Raw genomic sequence first — 21,399 nt, 5'->3', positions numbered from 1 at the left:
TATGTAGCAAAAACAGTGACAGGGTATGTGAAGGCTGACTAGCTTTAGTAGAAGGAATGTATTCTTGCTCTTAAACTGAGCCACTTAGCGCAATAAGAACATTACAAGATGCTCCTGCCGAAAGGGCACCAATCATTTAGATACCAAGGAGACCCGTATGCGGTCAGCTGAAGTTACAGAAACATAGAATTCTCTTCTCTCAACAATTGGGTTAAGATTGTTAAAATAGCTGCCTACTGCAGTGGTAGAGACCTGCCTTCTCATAGTATGGAGGAGGGGAGACAGAGATTGGAGAGACTCTCTGAAGCATCTGGAAAAGGAGAAGGAGAAATTGGGGGTAGGGGAGGTGAACACAACAGATGCCAAGACTAACAGGCCAGCACCCAGTGTTAGAACAATGGTTGGATGGTTTCATGTCAATGGAATTCATCCATTTAGCCTTCTCATTTCTCCTTCAGAGACTATCTTACATCAAAAGGCAATTTAGTTTCAGAAAATAAACGGGCATGTAAGACTAGACAATTGTAAACAGCCCTATCTAAGGAAGTGGGATTGCCACCCTGTAATGAAATAGATACTATTCATCTCATCTTTAATGTAATCATTAGCATTTCTGATATATATATTTTGTAACTTATTTAACACCATACTCTCACTTCAATCTTTTTCTACGCTGTGAATTCATATCAATCTTTTTCACAGGAGCCAAGATTTGACTTAGAAAAGGAAGATTAAGACAACTAAATATGTAAATACATGGCCAGAAGAAACCTAAGGGATAATATAAAATCTACAAGAAAACAAAAAGGAAGGAAATATCAGGGCAGGAGAGAATTGTTTAGGGTGGTCCAAAGTGGTGATGATATAAAACTCAACAAATGAATTTAAGCTAAATAGCAGGAAGCATTTCCTTAATAGTAGTATCTGCTAGACTGTTGATTAATCTCCAAAGGAAATGGAAGCCCCATTATTTCAGAATTAGACTGTACAAAGCTGTAGGGAAACATATTGCCAGGGACACCAAAGGGAAATTTACTAAGATGATCTAATGAGACAGTAAATTTACTATAAGTTCTATGAAAAGATCTATAAAGTGCAGTGCTAAGGACTGTAACTTCAGTGCAGAGATAGGAAGGAGAGGGATAAGAGAGCAATTCTAAAATTGACTGTTTTAGGATCTCTGATAAATTAAATGCTGACAAAGGAGATATGAACATCACAGGCACAAATTAAGTTCCTCTAACATAAATATGTTTTTGAAACACAGATTGTGCATCTGTTCTCTGATGATTGCTATGAAGAAAATTAAGACTTTTTTCACAGTTGGAAGTGCATTGAAAATCTTCCTTGATATTTCAGGACCAGAATGAAGCAGCCAGCATTTAATACTAATACAATATATCACCCTCCAAAATGATCAGTTGTGTTTTACACAGATACACTTTTCAGTATATATTCCTGTTTTCAATTATTTGCAACTTTGGCAAAGATAACTTTGCCAAACTAATGGTTCAGGCTGAACATTTTCCAGGCTGGGTGGCTGCTTGATTTTAAGTTTCAGCAAAGCAGTGCAACTGTTTCTGAAAACAAGTTTAGGGAAAAAAAATATGCTATTTTCCAAATGTTTAAAAAAAAAAAAAACACCTTAACTCTTTAACTGAGAAGCTTTGGAGCAATAACTTGAAATTTGGCAGGGGACTGAATAGGTAGAGGTGTCACCACTGTGGTCACATAGGAACCTTTTGTTGTCCCTACAAAAAATCCTCAAATTTAGGGGTATAAACCTCTGGAAAAGTCACCACTTTCATGTGCTCGGTAGAGGCTCGCAAGAGTCTGGCAGCTAAATTCTCTGAAGATTCTGTCTACCCTCAGCATGATCTAGCCCAGGGCTGCAAGTGCCAAGCAGAATTTCTCTACATTTGCTCCTCATTGAAGCCAAGGGTCACTTGTAGCATGCGACAATGGTACCAAGAGCAGGGAGATTGTCTATCCTTGTGCTCTCAATGGTCTCCCTTGCTGGCACCCAAACAGACTGACTAGAACATAGGGTGAGAGGAGCAAGGAGGAGGGCAGAAGCAGAGAGGGACAAGCTGGGAGGACAGGACAGAAAGGGACAAGCTCATGGAGGGGCATGCTAGAGGGAAAGGGTCTAACTACTACAGCACAATGCCCTCACCCCAAAAACTTGGAATTCAGCCCAGGGTTCCCGAGTCTCACTGTTTCTCTACTATTAAATAGCTGTGAAAACTATTGGCAAAGTGGGTGCCTCATCCCACCTCTAATATTCACAGAGGGTACCAGCCTACTACTGCTACCAGTTACTCCACTGGCTCAAGTGGTAGACACAAGTCTTCACTGTGGATATAAAGATTCCAATCCTGCTGAAAAACTATGAGGGGGAAGAAGGGATGCAGAGTTCAGCATGGTTACACATGACAGAATGTTTGGATTTTTTTTAATTAAAGGGGCATAAGTGGAATTCTCCTTTACAGAGATACTTGGAAAATTCCAATCAATGTGTCATTTATTTTAAGACACACCAGAATAAATTTTAGGCAGGCGGAATGTAACTAGCTGTATTGAAAATGGCCTGAATTCCAGGATTAATACTTCTGCTCTTGTAAAGAGAGCAATGAGATCTCCAATAATGCAAGTAGATCTCATCAAAGTAGACTGGACCTCAAGGAACCCAGTGCTCACTACCATATTAATGAAGTGATTAAGGTATAACTCAGAGAATAGTGCCACCTACAGAATCATCAACACCTCTTCCTGCAACACCTTGTGTTTCCTTGGAAGTCTGCCAAGTACTGATAAGGCACAACTCTACTGCGGGTGCAAAATTCAACTAGTTCAAAAGTCTGATGAAGGAATGACTGCAGATCAAATAAATGTCATCTTGAAACAATCTGCATATGGACACAAAAGCACACTAACTCTTTCATAATTTTACAGATTAAGACAAGAAGGGATCATTATGATAATCTAATCTGAGCTCCTGCATAACCCGACCCAAAGAAATTTACCTGGTAAACTCTGCAACAAATCCATTGCTTTTTAGAGCCTCCATTTTAAAAGTCTCCCAATCTAGATTTTAAAAAAGACTTCTCAAGTCACCTCCTCCTAACCTTCTTTTGGATAAAACTAACTAGACTGAGCCTCTTAAATTATTCACTGTAAAGCAGATTGTCCTAGAATTTGAATAATTCTTGCAGCCCCTTTTGAACCCTTTACAATATCTTTTTTTGAAGGATTGACACCAGAACAGAATTACAATGGGAATACCATCTCCCAACTCTTATTGAATATTCCCCTATTGACACATCCAAGGATCCCACAGCACTGCACTGGGAGCTCATATTCAGTTGACTCTCTCTAAGTTCTTCTCACTTTCCATGAGACAGTCCCACACCCTGTAAGAGGGGTTGACTTTTGTTGTTCTCACGTGTGGCCTTGCTGTGATGCGGACAGACTGGTCAACTGGCGTATGACCCATAACTTCACAGGAGGTACTGAAATGATAAACAGATTCCCTGGCCATTCCCTGCAGGTAGTTATCAAAGCCATGTTAAATAGACTAGAAACGTTAATATGTTTACTTAGTATTGTTAGAGACTTAAAAGGGTAGATGCTAATTATATTTGTCTATGTTTACCTATATCTTGTTAGAAGTTTAACAATGTGATCTAATTAGCTTGTAGATGCTAAAATTCTGTTCCTGTCTCATAATGCTTCATTACTGCATTCTATTGATTCGGAGATCAAAAGGGGATATCATCATTTAGATGGGACATATTCTGTAATATTATTGTCCTCATTTCTCTTTGAAACTTGTAAATTGCGCATAGTAAACTACTTTTGAACTGCCTGAATGGTTAATTGCCTTATGCTAATGGTTACCTGTGTATGCATAAGAAACAGAGATTAGCTTCAAAGCAACAGTATACATTACCTATTCTTCATCCAAGGAAGGCATTGTTCTGATTGATGGCTGGCTGCAACTAAGAAAGCTTTGGGCCTAAAACTTTTTAATCTCCCATCTGTTTAAACTTTGACAGGGAAAGTCTAAGCCCAGAAGACTGAGATCGCCAGGTCTACTCTGGATTAACTCTGGAATTCTCATGGAAGAATTTGAACAAACTCAAATTGTTTGAGTGCCTATTGGACTATAACCTTTTAAAATGGATTCCAGAAGGACTTTTACAAGTCAGCAGCCTCACTATCTCTGCTATGAAACTGACCTGAGAACTTTACTTATATGTGCATGTATATTGATCTTTTAACCATAGCAACTCTCCTCTTTCTTTTGATTAATAAATCTTAGGTTTAGTTAATAAGGATTGGCTGTAAGTGTGTATTTGGGTGAGATCTGAAATATTCATTGACCTAGTGGGCAACATGTCCGGTCCCTGGGGATTGGTAGAACTTTAAGTATGGTGAATAAGATTTTAGTAATCACTTGCTATATTAGACTTGGCTGTCTGGATGGGATTGCTTAAAGGAGGCTGTAGTTTGGTTTCTTGGTAACCAGTGTGGTAATACAGAAGCGGTTTAGTTACTGGCTTGGTGAAATCTAATTATAGAATAAACCACCAGTGTGGGGGATTGTCTGCCCTATTCCTTGCAGTTAACCAAGAGTGTGGCATTCTCAGTGTGGCCCCTCCAGGCACCATGGTCACACTTGCATTTGGCTGTTTTAAAGCATGTGTTGTTCAAATGAGTCCAGGTTACCACCGAGTGATCAAGGTCACACTATATAACTGACCTGACCTGTCATTTACCACCCCAATTTTTATTTTCTTCTATATCACTGGAGAAAGATATTGAATAGTACTGGGTGAAGAACTGATCTCTGTGGAACCCCATTAGAAATACGACCACTGGATGGAGGTTACAATTACTTTTTAAAATCAGTCATCAGTTTTTAATCTAATCAATATGCACTACATTGATTTTGTACAGTGCTAATTTTTTTAAATCAGAATGTCTTGCAGTAAAGTCAAATGCCTTTCAAAAGTCCAAATACATTAAATTGTGTTGGTATAGGTAACTCGTAATCAACTGTTTTGACATTTTCCAAACAAACAAACAAACAAACATTAATTATGCTACCATCATTTAATTCTTTACTAACTGCATCCCCTATTAGCCGTTCCAAGATTTTGCATGAGATTGATACCACGTTTAACTATAGGACAGTTAACCAGGCCATCCTGTTTATCCTTTTTAAAATACTGGTGTATTAGCTTTTTTCCGTTCCTCTGGAACTTTAACATATTTTGGAATACTGGGAAAAACCCAACATCAATGGTTCAAAGAGCTCATTCATCAATTCTTTTAAAACTCTTGAGTGTAGGTCATCTGGTACTGAGATTTAAAAAGGTTTAATTTTATTATGTGCTGTTTAACATCCTCCCTAGTTACGGTTGGAATAGAAAAATATCGCTGACCTATGAATTCATCATCCAGCCTCTCCCCAAATACAGAACAGAAATATTTGAACATTTCTGTCTCTTCTGCATCATTGCTGACAATTTTATCATCCCTATCTAGTAACGGATCTATAGCACCACTAAGATTTCTTTTGTTCCCAGTTATTTAAATCTCCTTCTTATTGTCCTTCGCCCTAGTGGCCATATAGTTTTCATGGATACCCTTAGCTCCTCTTATAAATTGCCTTATAAATTAGACCAGTTAACATCACCGCTATCAACTTCCCCTTTTTTACCCATGTGTTATATTATTTTTAACAAAATATATTTTTAGATAGATAAATATAAACATCAAATATATATTTATTTTTAACATTAATACTGATGATTGTTAAACTATATTCATAGCTTGTGTAAATGAATTCTTATTACAACAACTTACCATCTGGTGCATATTTTGAAGATATTCCCAAGATAATTGCCAGTGCAATAAAAAATGAAAAGCTAGAAATACCAAAGCAAATGAGAGTATTTTTGTGTCTTTTCTTTCTGCTTGCTTCTGCTTGACGGCGCTGCTCCTCTGGCGAGAGGGCAAATGTTGCATGGCCTTCTTGTCCTGCAGATGTAAATTTGGCTGAAGTCTGGCTCTTTGGACATGGGGATGGACGAAGAGGAACAATTCTCCCTGGAACATAGCCAGAAGATCGATGACTGCTCCCATTCTGAGGCTGAAGGAAAACAGGGGAATTCCCCCTGTGATCAATGGCTTGCATGTTATAAGATCACTGAAGGGGGGAAAAAAAATAAATGAATGATTATGAAAAACAATCAGTTTAGGTCACGTGTGTTACGTGACTATATGCATCTCTCTCTGCTCTCGCTATTTATACTGTACCAATATCGTAGTAGCCAGAATTTGCCATAACATAACAGTTCAAAACATTTGTGCATAAATGAAATAAAACCTTATTAACAAAAAATTTGCTATAGGGAATCTAACCACTGACAATCTCTCAGCATTTCAGCACAGTAATTGCTGATCCCCTCTAAATTTTTAATTAAATGTTTTTGTGTATAATTTTGTGATTAAGAAGTGACTGGTTAAACTATAAGACAGTATGTCAGCACAAACCCCACAATAGTTATGCAGAGAATGCCTACATGTATTTCCACAGTATGCAGAAACTGAATCAACTCTTCATTGTTCTCCCTTCAAAAAGTGAAGCATGAAATTCCCCTTCACTTCATATTTTAAGCACCAAAAAGGCCCCTTTTCATTTAGCATGTACAAATTTCAGGCATAGCATATTTACACCCATCCCCCCTTCCTTAGATGCAGTTATGTTAACATGTATAATCAGGACAAGCATAGATGTTCTGCATGCAGTAATTTTGACTTACAACACAACTTTGTTGTTAGGAAAGGTGTGTCTGGAATGGCTTTATAAGCAGATCACCTGCATCCTGTTCAGCAAGGTCTCATGATACTTCTCTTTGCCAAGCTGCATGGGTTGTGACACAAAGTCTGGGATCTACATGACCTCTCTAGACCCTGGCACTTATCACCCAACACAGAGAAGGATTTTTGTTCCAGTTGCTAGCAACCTCTCTCCGAGGGAGCTAGTGACAAAGACCCATTAAAAATATGGTTCCCAGACCCCCATCATTCTTGCCAGTTGTTCAGAACTGACAAATCTTAATTTATGGTTTGCTTTAAAAGATACATAATGTGCACTATATTTCAATTTTTGTCTAATATTTACTGCAAGCAGCGTTCTGAAAGTCAGCATGTATCCCATTAAAATTTCCAGTAGTGGGATATTTGAGAAAGCTGAGTAAATTGAATATATGTGAAGCTTGATCTACTAAAGACTATAGATCCTGTTAAATAACACGTGCTGATGAATGATAGAAATAAGAGCCTACCAATAACGAGACAAAAGACCCTTTATTCTCCTCTACTAACAAAGGAATCCTACAGTATATATTCTAAAATGCCAGGCACATTGATGAAGGAGAGAAATTACAATGGTAATCTTATTCTGAGAAATAGCAGGGAATTTTGTGTCTCGCATGCTGCAAAATCTGATACTCCACTGTTCCAGGGTGAGAACCAGCCTGTTCAGTAACAGCCTGGATTACCCTTTTATAGGAGACAATGCATCTCCTATACACATAATGAAAGCTAAAAGCATTGAAACACTAGCTAGAGAAGGAACAGCAGAGGACAGCGCACAAATTGGCCCAAATCCTCTAGAGACTATCCCAAAGTTCCTTGCACCTGCTCCTTGTGGCAAATGGACTTTTCAACATTCATCCCTTTATTTTTTCATAGCTGTTTCCCAAACTCATTTACTTAATCCCCACTCCCAGATTTACTGTCCAATGTTTCATGAGCATTTGAAGAATGGCTCTCTTACCATATGTGCATTTTAAACTAAACTCAACTACTAGACTTCTAAATAAAATACTGATTCAGATTTTACTTAAGAAAAATCAACATGTAGCCTTAAAGTCAAATTACTTTGAAGCCTCAGCCTTCTTTACAAAAGACAGCACCTATTGCAAACTGGACCAAACAAAGATATCCTCTAGTACAGTAAAAAGAAAAGGAGTACTTGTGGCACCTTAGAGACTAACCAATTTATTTGAGCATGAGCTTTCGTGAGCTACAGCTCAAATAAATTGGTTAGTCTCTAAGGTGCCACAAGTACTCCTTTTCTTTTTGCAAATACAGACTAACACGGCTGTTACTCTGAAACCTCTAGTACAGTGGTTTTCAATTTTTTTTTTTCTGGCAACCCAGTTGAAGAAAATTGTTGATGCTGGAAGCTGGAGTGGACACAATTTTCTCAGGTGGTGGATCCAAAACTAAACCACATCTTCAAGCAGCAGATAGAGAAAGTGATTCATGAGTTCCTGGCTACGCAAAAGAAAGAGGAAAAACTGTGCCAGCTCTTCCACCAGAGCCCGAGATCAGGATCCTCCTGCTCCACCCCAAGATGCCTTGTAAGCGTGTTCCTGGTACTAAAAACAGCTGCAGTTGCAAAATACAAGTTTGGGGCAGAGGGTTTGGGGTGCGGGGGTGAGGTTGGGAACAAGGGGTTCAGAGTGTGGGAGGGGGCTCTGGGTTGGGGTGTGGGATAGAGTCAGGGCTCTGGGCTGGGGTTCAGGACTGGAGATTGGGGCGTGGGTTTACCTTGGGCGGCTTCCTGTCAGCAGCGCAGCAGGCATGCTAAGGCAGGCTTCGTGGCACTGCGGACCGCGCCAGCAGCAGGTCTGGCTCCTAGGCCGAGGGCGGGGAGAGAAATGTGGGGGAGAGAGAGGGCTGGGCCCACGGGGCATCGCGCACTGCCCCCACCCCGAGCACCCAGTCTGCACTCCCCATAGTGCGGAGTAGGTGCTCAGGGAAAAGGCAGCGCATGGAGCCGCGCCCCCCCAACCTAGGAGCCGGACCTGCTACTGGCAGCTTCCGGGGTGCAGCGCAGTGTCAGAACAGGTAGGGGCTAGCCTGTCTTAGCCGGGCAGCACTGCCAACGGGACTTTTAACAGCCGGTTGGCAGTACTGACCAGAGCTGCCATGACCCAGTACCTTACATTCCACAACCCAGTACTGGGTTTTGACCCGCAGTCTGAAAAACAAACAGTGTTCTAGTACAATAATTCTGACCAACCAGATGTGTGACATTTTAGAGCAGACTCATAACCCAAAGACATGAACCTGATCTGAGAATTTTCAGATATAAGAGTAACACTTAACTCTAAGATAAAATGCCTGAATTTAACACTCAAATCACAAGTTTCAGATAGTGCAGGCAAAACCAAACATCCACCAGTTAATACTTTTTATTGTTTAACAGTATAAACCAAACCCAGAGGAGGTATTCAAAGTTTATTTTATCTTTATGAAAGAATCCTACTTCAGTTTGATCTGATAAATGTTCTCTAAATAGTGCCATTTCACAAAGGAGACCATTTAATAAGTTTAATAAAAGTTTTTCCTCTATTTTGAACAAGAAATGTAAGGCTCTCTGGCACACAGTCTCAAGACAACCTACAGTAATTGTTTGAAAATAATTCATTTCAAACGTTTAGGAAATGTTGCAGGAAGTCAATGCTGCAATTCAAGCATATTCCATCATATCATAAAACTGATTTTAATACTTGCTTGGGACTGTCATTTTGCTATTTGTAGAAGTTTCCATTTAAGGGCAAGTGTTGTTCTTCCAGGGACACGTGGGAAAGAGATGCCACAGAACCACCAAACCCCTCTCAACTCTCCCTCCAGAAAAATCAAAATTAAATTCAAAAGACTACCATGAATGAGAGGTCCTGTACAATCAACAAGTTTACAGTGCAGCTCTGCTCATTCCTCTCTGCCATATAACAATTATTTAAATTTCCTTCTTCCTTTTGTCATTTTAAATTCTATGGCAGAAAGAATTGTTTTTATTTTTCAATTTTAATCCTTTACACTAACGATTTTATGTTAGTGACTTTTTGTTTTAAAGTGAAACATCACATTTGAAATTGTTGGTTTTATTGTTCATTTGTACTTTATGGATGATTTTAGACAGTAACATACCCACCCATCTACACTGCAATTAGACACCTGCAGCTGGCCTGGGCCAGCTGACTCAAGGTCACAGGGCTCAGGCTACGGGGCTGGTTCACTGTGGTGTAGACATACCGAATCGGGCTGCAGCCAGAGCTCTAGGACTCTCCCACCTAACAGGGTCATTGATCCCAGGCTCCAGCATAAGCCTGGACATCTACACCGCAATTAAACAGCCCTGCAGCCCGAGCCCCTGCGTGCCTGGGCCAGCTGCAGGTGTCTAATTGCAGAGTAGACATGCCAATAAATACTAAGGCCCTGTGCACAATATAGTTGTGCAAATGACTGCATTTACATGTTTTGGCTGAGGTACAGCCTAAGTCTTTCTGAACTATATGAAGTGGACATTTTCCTGCCAGCTCCTGTTCAACTCAGCTTGTCCCCTTACCATTTTTGATTCACTCTCCACATCAAGCATGTTTCACCCACAGTAGGAATTCACTGTTTCCCCTTCTACAGACTGTCTCACCACAATTACAATGGAAGAAAGCAGAAGAAGAGGGAGATCCTTTGCAATTCAAGGCAGCAATGACAGTGGCCAGAGCAGCAAGAGCTATAAACACTGGTTTCATGGGGAGCTAGGGGCGGTTTGAAAGAAACACTGGCTGGCATCTCGGCCTCCTGAACTACACAGAAGGAGGAGCTTTTTATGGGGAGTTTCATGCTTTAGCCATCTATCCTTGATGGTGTACCTCCTAAAACAAAGAGTCTTTGCTACAATTCCAATTAATCAGATTCACTGGTTATCTATTTTTACTTTGCGGTTATTTTTGGAATGATTCCAGTACAAGTGAAAGTTATCTAATGATTTTGTGGTGAATTAACATAGCTGTCACGAAGTTGTTCAGAATTCACTGCAAATCTGCCATGTAATTTAGGTGTCCTATGTTACACAGTACAGAGGACCTTTCATGTAAGAATGCTCAAAATTATATTCCTCTCCCCCACAACAGAAAGCTTTGCATTTTTTTATCCATTATATATTAAATGGCTTTATTCAGAGCAACATTTAAGCACATGCTTAAATACCACTCAAGGGGTGAAGCAGTATGTGCTTAACAGGTCATTAACTTTAAACACATGCTTAAGAGCTGTTCAAAATAGGAATGTTTTCCTAAATTGAAACCTAAAGCACCAGAAATTGGTGTTACTACTCTGACAACCAGAAAAAGGAATTACCTCTACTTCACAGGGGAAAGATTAACATATTTTAAAGGTTTCAGAGTAGAAGCCATGTTAGTCTGTATTCGCAAAAAGAAAAGGAGTACTTGTGGCACCTTAGAGACTAACCAATTTATTTGAGCATAAGCTATCGTGCATAAGCTATCGTGAGCTGTAGCTCACGAAAGCTTATGCTCAAATAAATTGGTTAGTCTCTAAGGTGCCACAAGTACTCCTTTTCTTTTTGCATATTTGAAAGGTGTTTTGTTTTTTAAAGTCGCTACTGCAATAACCAGAACTACAAACAGGATCTCTGGGAAATCAAAGTTTTACCTTCAAACATGGGTGTGCCTAAAAAGAAAAGGCCTATTTTCAGGAGTGCTGAAGACACACAACTGCGGTTGGCGTCCGTAGAAGTTGTAGATGCTCAACACATTAGAAGCTCATGCCACACTTATTTAGATGATCAAGTATGGATTTAGAGACTAATTTTAGGCACCTAACATTTTATTAGCACCCTTTTAAAAAAGAATTTAAAGAATCCATTCTGGGAACGTGGTCTGATGCTAGCCAAGATGAGGAGCCAAGTCCTCTTCTGGCCTTGAATGATTATCCTGGGTAAATACTTACAAACCTTCAGAGTCACTATTCTAGAGCCCTCCGAGCATCCAATCCTGAGAGACTATTTAAAAAAAGCAAAACAAGTTTACTTCCGAACTCCATCATAACGTAATGCTTCTTTAACACACAATATTTTAAGGATTTCTTGTTTGCGCAGGTCATTTAAAAAAAAAAAAAAGATGCTAACACTGTGGCTCTTGGCTATAAAACTACAGTTCCTGTTCATGAACTTCTCTCACACAGTGTAATCTCAAACTGAACAGAACTCAGAAAGAACAGAGACCTCAAAGAGGGCATCTCTTTCATGTGACATAATATTTGCATTGGTCACTACAAAAACTTTCTTAGCACATAGCCAGACTATTGTTTGGTATGGAGCAATGAGATTAAAAGGTAGAGATGGAAATCCAGACTGTAAGAGAGGTGGAGGGGGATGAACAAAAGGATGCAAAATGGCTCACAATTAGCACAAAGTCTGATATGTTAAACAGAAAGCATGGGTGATTTTCTGAAATTCTGACATGTACAAATTTACCTGCCTGGAACCTAGTTATCAGCTATCACAGGAATTTTATCCCACAAAAGACAAAAACAAAACATTAGTCTTCAACAACGTCTCAAAATGTATCAAGGCTCCAATTCAGCAAATCACTTAAGAATATGCTTAACTTTAAGCATGTGAGGAATCCCAATGAAGTCAAGTTAAGCACATCTAAGTGCAAGGACATTTCCTTCTCAGGCATACATTTTCCTCCACCAATTTTTAATTTTTAAAATGTTTATATACTGTAATGATAGACTGTTTACTAAGAACCTATCCTTACTTATCCACATGTATAAAAGCAAGGAAAATAAATCAAATGCTGCAGGTGCATAAAGAAACACACAAATAGTATGGAATGCAGAATAAAAAATATTTTTAATAAATGAGAGAAACCCCGATGGGCTACATAATGCGTAAAGTTACTGTGAATATTTGATGTCACACGTTTACTGAACACAATTTAAGGTGGTTTATTTTCCCCCAGATGGTGGTATTAGAAAGTCAGATGAAATGGAAAGCAGAGTGTAATCAGTAAGCTGTAGAGAGTCTCAGACAAGGCAGAACAGAATGTTTAATATGTGAGCCAGGAGAAAAATAAAAGCTGGGTTTCTGCATCTTGTAAACCCAGACTTTTTGAAGGCTCAAAAATCTCAGACTTTTTGAAATGTCTCCGTGAAGGGATGAGACAATGGCATTCAGAGGAAGGGTCACGTTTATTAGCTCTGGTCTACATTACACACAGCTCAACTTAAGTTTTTAGTGTAGACATGACCTTAGGAAACTTTTGGGAAAGGAAGAGCCTATACAGGAGGGATGGGCTCCACCAAAACAGAACCAGATTGCTGGCATGCAAAATTTAAAAACGTCCTAGAAGAGTTTATAAATCAAGGGCTGGGGGAAAGCTGACAGGTGTGGTGACACATCATGTAGGGGATGATTTATTAAAGGGGATACGCTAGATCCTAGCAAAGAGGAGAGGATAGAAGATAACATACAGGTAGGAACAGAAAAGAAACAGCCATTGAAAGAGTCCCATTCAATTACACCACATGAAGGCAGAAAAATAAATATTGACAAATTTTATAAGTGCTTGTATACAAACACTAGACAGCTAAATACTAAGATGGGTGAACATGAGTGTCTCGTATTAAAAAAGGATATGGATATAACAGGTGTCACTTGATGGAATGATAATCCATGGGACACAGGGATACTAGTATTCTTACTTAAATTTAGGTATAGTAGTACATACCTAAATGTAAGCAAGTAAATAGTCCCATTGAAGTCAACAGGATAATTTATGTGCTTAAAGTTAAGTATGTGTGCAGGAGTTTAGCTGGATCACAGCATTAGAAACCCTCTGGTGGAAGATACTACAGAAGAGCAAAGTAGTATAGAATACTGAACTTCTCTTAACAGCTAATCAAAAATGAGGATCATGAGAAATTGTATTTATAACTGGCTGAAGTCTTCAAAAGAACAAAACTCCAGGAGTGCAGGTATCCAAGGTAGCCAGACAACCCAGAACATATTAACGGTTTCAAAAACATGTTTCAAAAGTAGTGACAACACTCTTTAAGAAGAGAAGACATGATTCTGGCACTTTTTGGGTGACTATAATATATTCAAAGTGAGAGGGAGATCAGACCACCTATCCTGTGTATATGGCTTACATAAAAGTTTGAGTTATAAGGCTTCTCTCATATGTACAATATGCAAGAGAGAACAGTAAAATACTGTGGATGGATCCAGCACAGTGTCAAACTCATTCAGAAGAAAGGACCAGAGCCCATGTTCAATTATGGTCCAGGAACTGGGATATAAAAAAGGATGTCATACTCCCCTCAAACCATGACAGCGCTTCCCCTGATGTCAGGTGGAGGTTTATGAAGAGATCAACGGGAGAATACAGCTTTTATGTAGTAACCAAACTTTTATTATTTATTCAGTGTCATTCATCGATAGAACCCACTTCTGTTTTATTTCTTCCCTCTCCATCGCTCCCTGTTCTCCGTCTCTCTTGTTTTCCTCTCTGTCTTTTCAGGCAGCCATTCCAAACGCACACCTTGCAAGGGCTTCACTCCCACTCCCTTTCCCAGTCTATCTGCTAATACAGTCAGCAATTAAATAGTTAAAATTGGCATTTAAGTGTCATCACTGGGCTTTAGAGTTGTCACTCTAGTGAGATTAATAAAAACAAGGGAGTTAGCCTGAATCATTGATTCAGGCTGTCTGCAGACTCGGGCAGATGTCACTGCAGCATTTACACTTTGTTTGCTTTGGCAGGTTCTCTCTGAAGCCATGAGGACTAGAATTTATTTTTAAAGTGCTTAGGTCCCAAATAATCTGAAGCCGTCACGTAAATACATAATGTGCAGTGTCCTGAAAATTATGTACAATGGAGTCACTAAAAATGGGGATATAATCTTTTTTCTTCTATTTTATCTTTTTGTAACATTCTCTAGGAGTGAGAGAGACAAGAAAAGTGTTCTGTAAAAAATAATCACACATAGAAAGGAAAGGAAAAGGAAAAGTATTCAATAGCTGAAATAAACATTTTAAAAACAAAACAAAAATTTTGACTCTACTGTTAAGTTTTCATTCTGCTAAAATGGCAGCTGAAAGTAACAACATAATATTTTGCATTATCTTGGCACATTCAATTTGAGGAACTCAAAGCACTTGCACACATTAGTCAAGTAAGTCTCACAATATCCTGTGAGGCATGGTATCTAGTTTTTTTCCATGACTGTAGTACACTTTTTTCTAGTTTATCATGTGTGTCCAAGTTAGAGGGGACTGCTAGTCTGCCCCTTTGTCAGCTTGCCTTGCAATAGTGACCAGAAAAGTTTATTTAAATTCCGAAGTAAGTTATCTTGAACATCCTCCTAACATTGCTGCATTCATAACATTTCTTGCCCAAACACACACATTTTCTTTAAGCCACCCTTTTCATTTCCCTTCCAAATATTACTGTTAGCAAGAAGATATTTAAATGAATCCTTGTCTATAACAGATGATTATTGAATCAACCTAGTTTCCTTGCTGAGAAGAGACTCTTTCCAAAGCAATCTGCTTTTTTTTTTAATAGTATTAGATACTACTATATTAGATACTACTTCCTCAAGTTACATTTGGGAGGAATTACTGGTAACACAGCATTTTTCTTATCCCAGATACTGTATGGAATTAGTAAGTGTGGTGCTCTGTTGAGGTACGGAGAAACAACTTCCAGATTAGGAAATGGGAGTTGTAGGTAAGGAGTTTCAGGATGTATGCTTGCACATGGACATGGCAATATTTCCAGCACACAGAAGAAGCTCTGATTCCCAGCTGGGAACAAGCATTATCAAAGTAATGCCATTTGGACTCCCTACAACCTCAAGTTTTAATCACATATATTACAGTAGCAGCCCTCAGAGTCTCAGCAATACACCATCTATCCATCTGAACTGGCTCATCTGGGGAAAGTCTTCTCAGGACATCACTAATAGCTCAAACTAGTTCTCAAACTCTTCCACTCTCTGGAACTGAAAAACAGGTGTGTTAAATCGTACCCACTCCAAATTAATTGGTGGAGCTCATAAGAGCAGTCCTAGACTCCAGCCAAGGCCTTCCTTCCACAAGATAGATCCCAAACAATTTTAAGCTTCATTTCAGATATCAAAGAAATACACACAACATTGCAAAAGCTTGCCTAAAACTACAACACCATGTGGACTCGGGCACATAAGTAATACCTCTTGACTTCACCTGTAAGGCTGGCTGAGGTCAGTGTACTAGTCAGACATAACATGGATATTCAGCTCATGATTTCTATTGTTCTAGTCTCCCTAAACAGGGGGATAAATCCAGACAGTCTGCAAATGAGTCCCCCTTCCACACTCTTGTTCCCTGCCTTCCCCCCTCATTCCTAGTGACTGATATTTCCATACACAGAAATGGGGAGCTCATCACTAGCGACGGCTGTGGACCTCTCAAGTAGCTAGGCTCCATGTAAACATACAGGAGCTTGGGGCAATTTGCCTGGTTGGCCAGACTTTCTGTCCGATGCCACCCTCCAGATCCCAAAAGACAATACCACTGCAACACGCAAAGTGGAGCTCCATCACCACCTTGTGCCAAGAAGCAATCAGGTTCTGGAACTGGTGTGTTCAACAGAGCATAATTCCCACAGTCCTTCACTTAAACAGGCATAAGTAACGACCTGGCACACCACCTCAGTAGAAAGTACTCAGAGCATCCCAAGTGGTCTCTGGAGGATTATCCCTTGTGGACTAATATATGCTGGCTATCATATAAATCATAGAATCATAGACCTTGAGAGGTCATCTAGTACAGTCCCCTGCACTCAAGGCAGGGCCAAGTATTGTCTAGACCATCCCTGACAGGTGTTTGTCTAACCTGCTCTTAAAAGTCTCCAATGATGGAGATTCCACAACCTTCCTAGGAAATTTATTCCAGTGATTAACCACCCTGACAGGAAGTTTTTCCTGATTTCCAACCTAAACTTCCCTTGCTGCAAGTTAAGCCCATTGCTTCTTGTACTATCCTCAGAGTTTAAAAAGAACAATTTTTCTCCCTCCCCCTTTTACATACTTGAAAATTGTTATGTCCCCCCCTCAGTCTTCTCTTTTCCAGGCTAAACAAACCTAATTTTTCCAATTTTCCCCTCAGAGGTCATGTTTTCTAGATCTTTAATCATTTTTGTTGTTCTTCTCTGGACTCACTCCAATTTGTCCACATCCTTCCTGAAGTGTGGCATTCAGAACTGGACACAATACTCCAGTTGAGGCCTAATCAGTGCAAAGTAGAGCAGAAGAGTTACTTCTCATGTCTTACTTACAACAATCTCTCAAAATAAATTGACCCCTGGAATTGTCCCTGTGTGCTACAAATAAGAGATCCTGAATGGCATTGTTCTCTGTAGATACTAACAAAAGTCTCTCTTTACAATCTTACAACACTCCTCCTAATATATCCCAGAATGATGTTCACTTTTTTTGCAACAGCATTACACTGTTGACTCATGTTTAGCTTGTGGTCCACTATGACCCCCAGATCCCTTTCTGTGGTAGTCCTTCCTAGGCAATCAGACCCAGAACTTAAATATATATCATATTAATAGTATGCATTATTCGCACCATATATTAGTATGCATTAAGTACCAACAACATTAAGCACAAATATTATAACAGTGATATGGCCTAAAAAGGCCTATACCATAACCCTGTTCACTTATGCTAAGTAAGTATTTGGCACAAGCAGATAGGAAACCTGTCAAAATGAAGATACATTCATTCTATGTCTTAGTACAAACTTCACGGATCACTAGCTTCACGGAACGCTAGTATCTAAAACAAAGGTAAGGAAGGAACAGAACAACAAGTTAGGGAACTGGAGCAAACTGCTGGGCTGGATTTTAGTGATGTGTGAAGACATGTGTAACTTGTAAAATCATAAATAATACCAGCTGAAACATGTAATTTGGGGAGTACACGTTCTGCATAAAGTCTATGCAACATCGCTGCATGGGATCGCTGTTCGGAGACAGGTATCATATAGAACCTTTTCTCTGTACCATATTAAGAAACCTGACTATATTGATTATTTGGTCTACGGTATATTTCATAATGAAATAATGAACCAAAGTCTGGTTGAGCAAATGACTATACAATTTATCAACCTGTTGTTCAGCAACATTGCAAACAAGTGCCCCCTTTTCTGTTCCAAAGAAGGAAGAGGTCCCAGCTATCAGACACTTTTCTTCTCTCCTGGTCAAAAGACATATTATCCACTTTCCCTCTGGTTCCTGTGATTCTCAGAGTCACCACAGAGATCACACATGATGCAGCCAGAGTTTTCCTCATTGCTCTCTCTTGGGCAAGACAATTACGGTTCACAGAGCTGCTACACCTAGTGCAAGACCTCCACATGCAGGACATTCAAGAGTGGGACTTTGTTCAGAACCAAGGTCAGATTCTTCACCCCCTCCCAAAGTCCCTGAACTTCATAGCATACATGTCAGCTGGCTGAGCCACACAAACAGCATTTGTTCTGCAGAGGTACAAGACATCTCAGCTAAAACAGAAAACCATCCAGCAGAGTCCTTTCAAGAGGAAGTGGAAACAATTCTGCATATGGCCCTCCCAGGAAGGTGTGACTCTTTCAAAAAGATCCTGTTTGTAAAATCCTATGTTCTCCAACTAAAAGCAAACAAGACTCAACATCACTTCAGTCAGAGTCCTAGCTGCAAACTTCATCTGTCACCCTCTAATCCAGCCTTTTATCACCTCATAGTGACCAAGTGCTTTAAAGTCCTGAGCCATGCCTTTCCACCAAACAGAGAACCACCTTCACCCTGGCACCAAACTATTGTCTTAACAATTCTTTGTCTTTTATTCTTATAAAACCCCCATTTGAGCTATGAATGACTATTCACTTTACCATCTCTCCATAAAGATTCCTTTCCTAGTGGCCATCATCTAAGCTAGGAGGGTGAGCAAGATTCAAACCTTGATTTGAATCAAGGTTCAGATCCACAGTATACAGGATTCCATAAGGATAAAAAGATGTTGAGGTCTCACTGCAAATTCTTATCTAAAGAGGTTTCCAAATTTCACATGAATCAGTCAGTCAGTCACTCACTCACTTCTTTGCTAAACTCCATTCAAACCATTGGGAAGCTAGATTATACACATTAAATGTAAAGAGAGACCTTTGTTAGTATCTACAGAGAACAATGCCATTCAGGATCTCTCTTATTTGTAGCACACAGGGACAATCCCAGGGGTCAATTTATTTTGAGAGATTGTACATAAGAATGGCCATACTGGGTCAGGCCAATTATACAAGAATTAGGCAGCATACCCTTACTTATTACAAAACATTAGGGCCTTTCCCCTCCCACAGGTATCAGGGTTCATTCTACTAAATCTAAAGTGGCTTACGTGTTACCCCAGATTTGAGGGGTGAGTGTACCCCAGATTTTGATTGAGCCCACTGCAATCATATTATGTGCATTCAGTCATCATGAATTAATAAAAAATGGACCACCACCTACGTAAGGGTTAATTTGAACAAGCAAAGTTTCCGGAGGCAAGGTCAAATACATTTACAGGCTTGTAGTCTCTACTAATCAGAATGGGAGGAGAGTAGAGAAAAAGTCAACAACTGAGAGAAAAGCAAATCAGTGAACGAGAACCTTTGAGTTTGGGCACCTTTGATATAGAAGTTTATTATGACTAAGATTGTTAGGAATGTTTGTTGATAAATAATGTACTGATGTTAGGAGACATGACGACCTAGTAGGGGTCATTATGATGTGTGTTTTGTAAAAGCTAGCTGTAGAAGGATTAGAGTGTACTTTGGAGCAGTCTTCTGAAGCTATCCTGAGAGGGTTTTTTCCTAACACCTTATTCCCTGGCAGGGAAGCAACCGGCCATTGCTGAACTGCTGCAATTTACTCAATACCGTTCCAGATTTTACGTAAATATTTGGGATGTTCTAAACCTATTGTTGTATGTCCGTGTGTACTTAAATCTAACAAACTGTAATTTTAGATAAGAGCATGCTTACTTGTATTAATCTTTCATCAGCTGAAGCTCTGTGTTCCCATTGATTTATTCCTGACACTGCCTGGAGTGAAACAGTAAAGTTACCACTGCTATGGGTTCTGAAAACTCTGGGTAACATATGCTGCTTACCTTAGGAATGTTTCTCTTCAAGAGATTCGCTGAGTGGCTACCTGGAGCTTTATCCACTATCAAAATATTACTCGTGGGACCTGGCATCCAGGTTTGCAAGAATGTTTCTGCATTTTATTTAGCCAGGACTCTTAAGACTTTCCTCCTATCTGGTCTGGGAATTGCTTACTAGTCACCATGAATGGGACACAGACACACAATAATTGAAGAAAAACAAGGCCCTTACTTTACAGTAAAAAGAAAAGGAGTACTTGTGGCACCTTAGCGACTAACCAATTTATTTGAGCATAAGCTTTCGTGAGCTACATCCGATGAAGTGAGCTGTAGCTCACGAAAGCTTATGCTCAAATAAATTGGTTAGTCGCTAAGGTGCCACAAGTACTCCTTTTCTTTTTGCGAATACAGACTAACACGGCTGTTACTCTGAAACTTACCTTACAGTAGTGTTTCTGAACCTGGTGAACCCCTTTGGACTAAAAAAAAAAATAGCGACCTTCCCTTACTAAGACTCGAAAAAATTGCAACCCCCTATCTTAAATATCATTAAGTTATGACTAGTACTCATGGCTGGTATTGGCAAGCAGGGCAATTGCCCAGGGCCCCATGACACAGGGGCCTCACAAAGCTAAGTTATATGCTTCAGCCCCAGGCAATGGGGCTCAGGCTTCAGCTACGGGCAACGAGGGGCTGAAGCATGTAACTAAGCTTCCCGGGGTTCCCTGTGGTGTGTGGCCCCTGGCAGTTGCCCTGCTTATCACCCCATAATGACAGCCCTAACTTGCAACCCCCCACCCCCACCCTGTCCCACAATGCCCTTGGGGGTCATGAGCCCTCATTTTAGAAGCACTGCTAACTGGTAGTTCTTTGAGATGCATGCCAATCCTATGACTCACTCCCTTTCCCCACTACTTCAGAGTCCTCCTATATAAGTAGGATTCTAGATTAGCAAGCAAACAGAGTGGCAATTGAAGGTGCACTCCTTCTTTAGTCCCTCTGGTAAGGGGGCATGAAGACACGCAGGGCACACATGCCCCCAACACTGTTGGCCAAAAGATTTCAGACTTGTGGATTTCCATAAGTGGGACCTCCAAGGACTAAGCATTTCAAAGAACTAGACACGGCAAGATAAGGGCCTTGTTTTTTCCTTGTTGCTGTACAGTCCTAATTCTAATGAGCAACAGGTCATCCTACACCAGTAAATTCAGATGTGTCATTGCAAGTCTATTTATAGCATGCACCAAAGTAACTTTCTTGACTGAAGTTTCTTCAAAAGGAAGGCTATCATTGTCTAGCAGATCAAAGATCTACTCTTTCCTCAGC

At 39.8% G+C, this 21,399-nt stretch overlaps 1 protein-coding gene across 5 annotated transcripts in view; it reads right to left on the bottom strand.

The window, feature by feature from the left end:
• CEMIP2 (cell migration inducing hyaluronidase 2) overlaps window positions 1-21,399 on the bottom strand; it is a 79,103-nt gene that overhangs the window by 41,429 nt on the left and 16,275 nt on the right. For all 5 annotated transcript variants that reach the window (XM_073345153.2, XM_073345151.1, XM_073345150.1 and 2 more), the window contains one exon: window positions 5,875-6,217. In XM_073345153.2, coding sequence (XP_073201254.1) covers window positions 5,875-6,205 — 331 coding nt within the window. In that variant the 5' untranslated portion in view covers window positions 6,206-6,217. The remainder of the gene's footprint in view (window positions 1-5,874; window positions 6,218-21,399) is intronic.

Source organism: Lepidochelys kempii, chromosome 5 (genome assembly GCF_965140285.1).
Source record: "Lepidochelys kempii isolate rLepKem1 chromosome 5, rLepKem1.hap1, whole genome shotgun sequence".
Taxonomy (NCBI): Eukaryota; Metazoa; Chordata; order Testudines; family Cheloniidae; genus Lepidochelys; species Lepidochelys kempii.
Note: the sequence above shows the minus strand (reverse complement) of the source record. Positions and strands in the feature narration are given on the sequence as shown.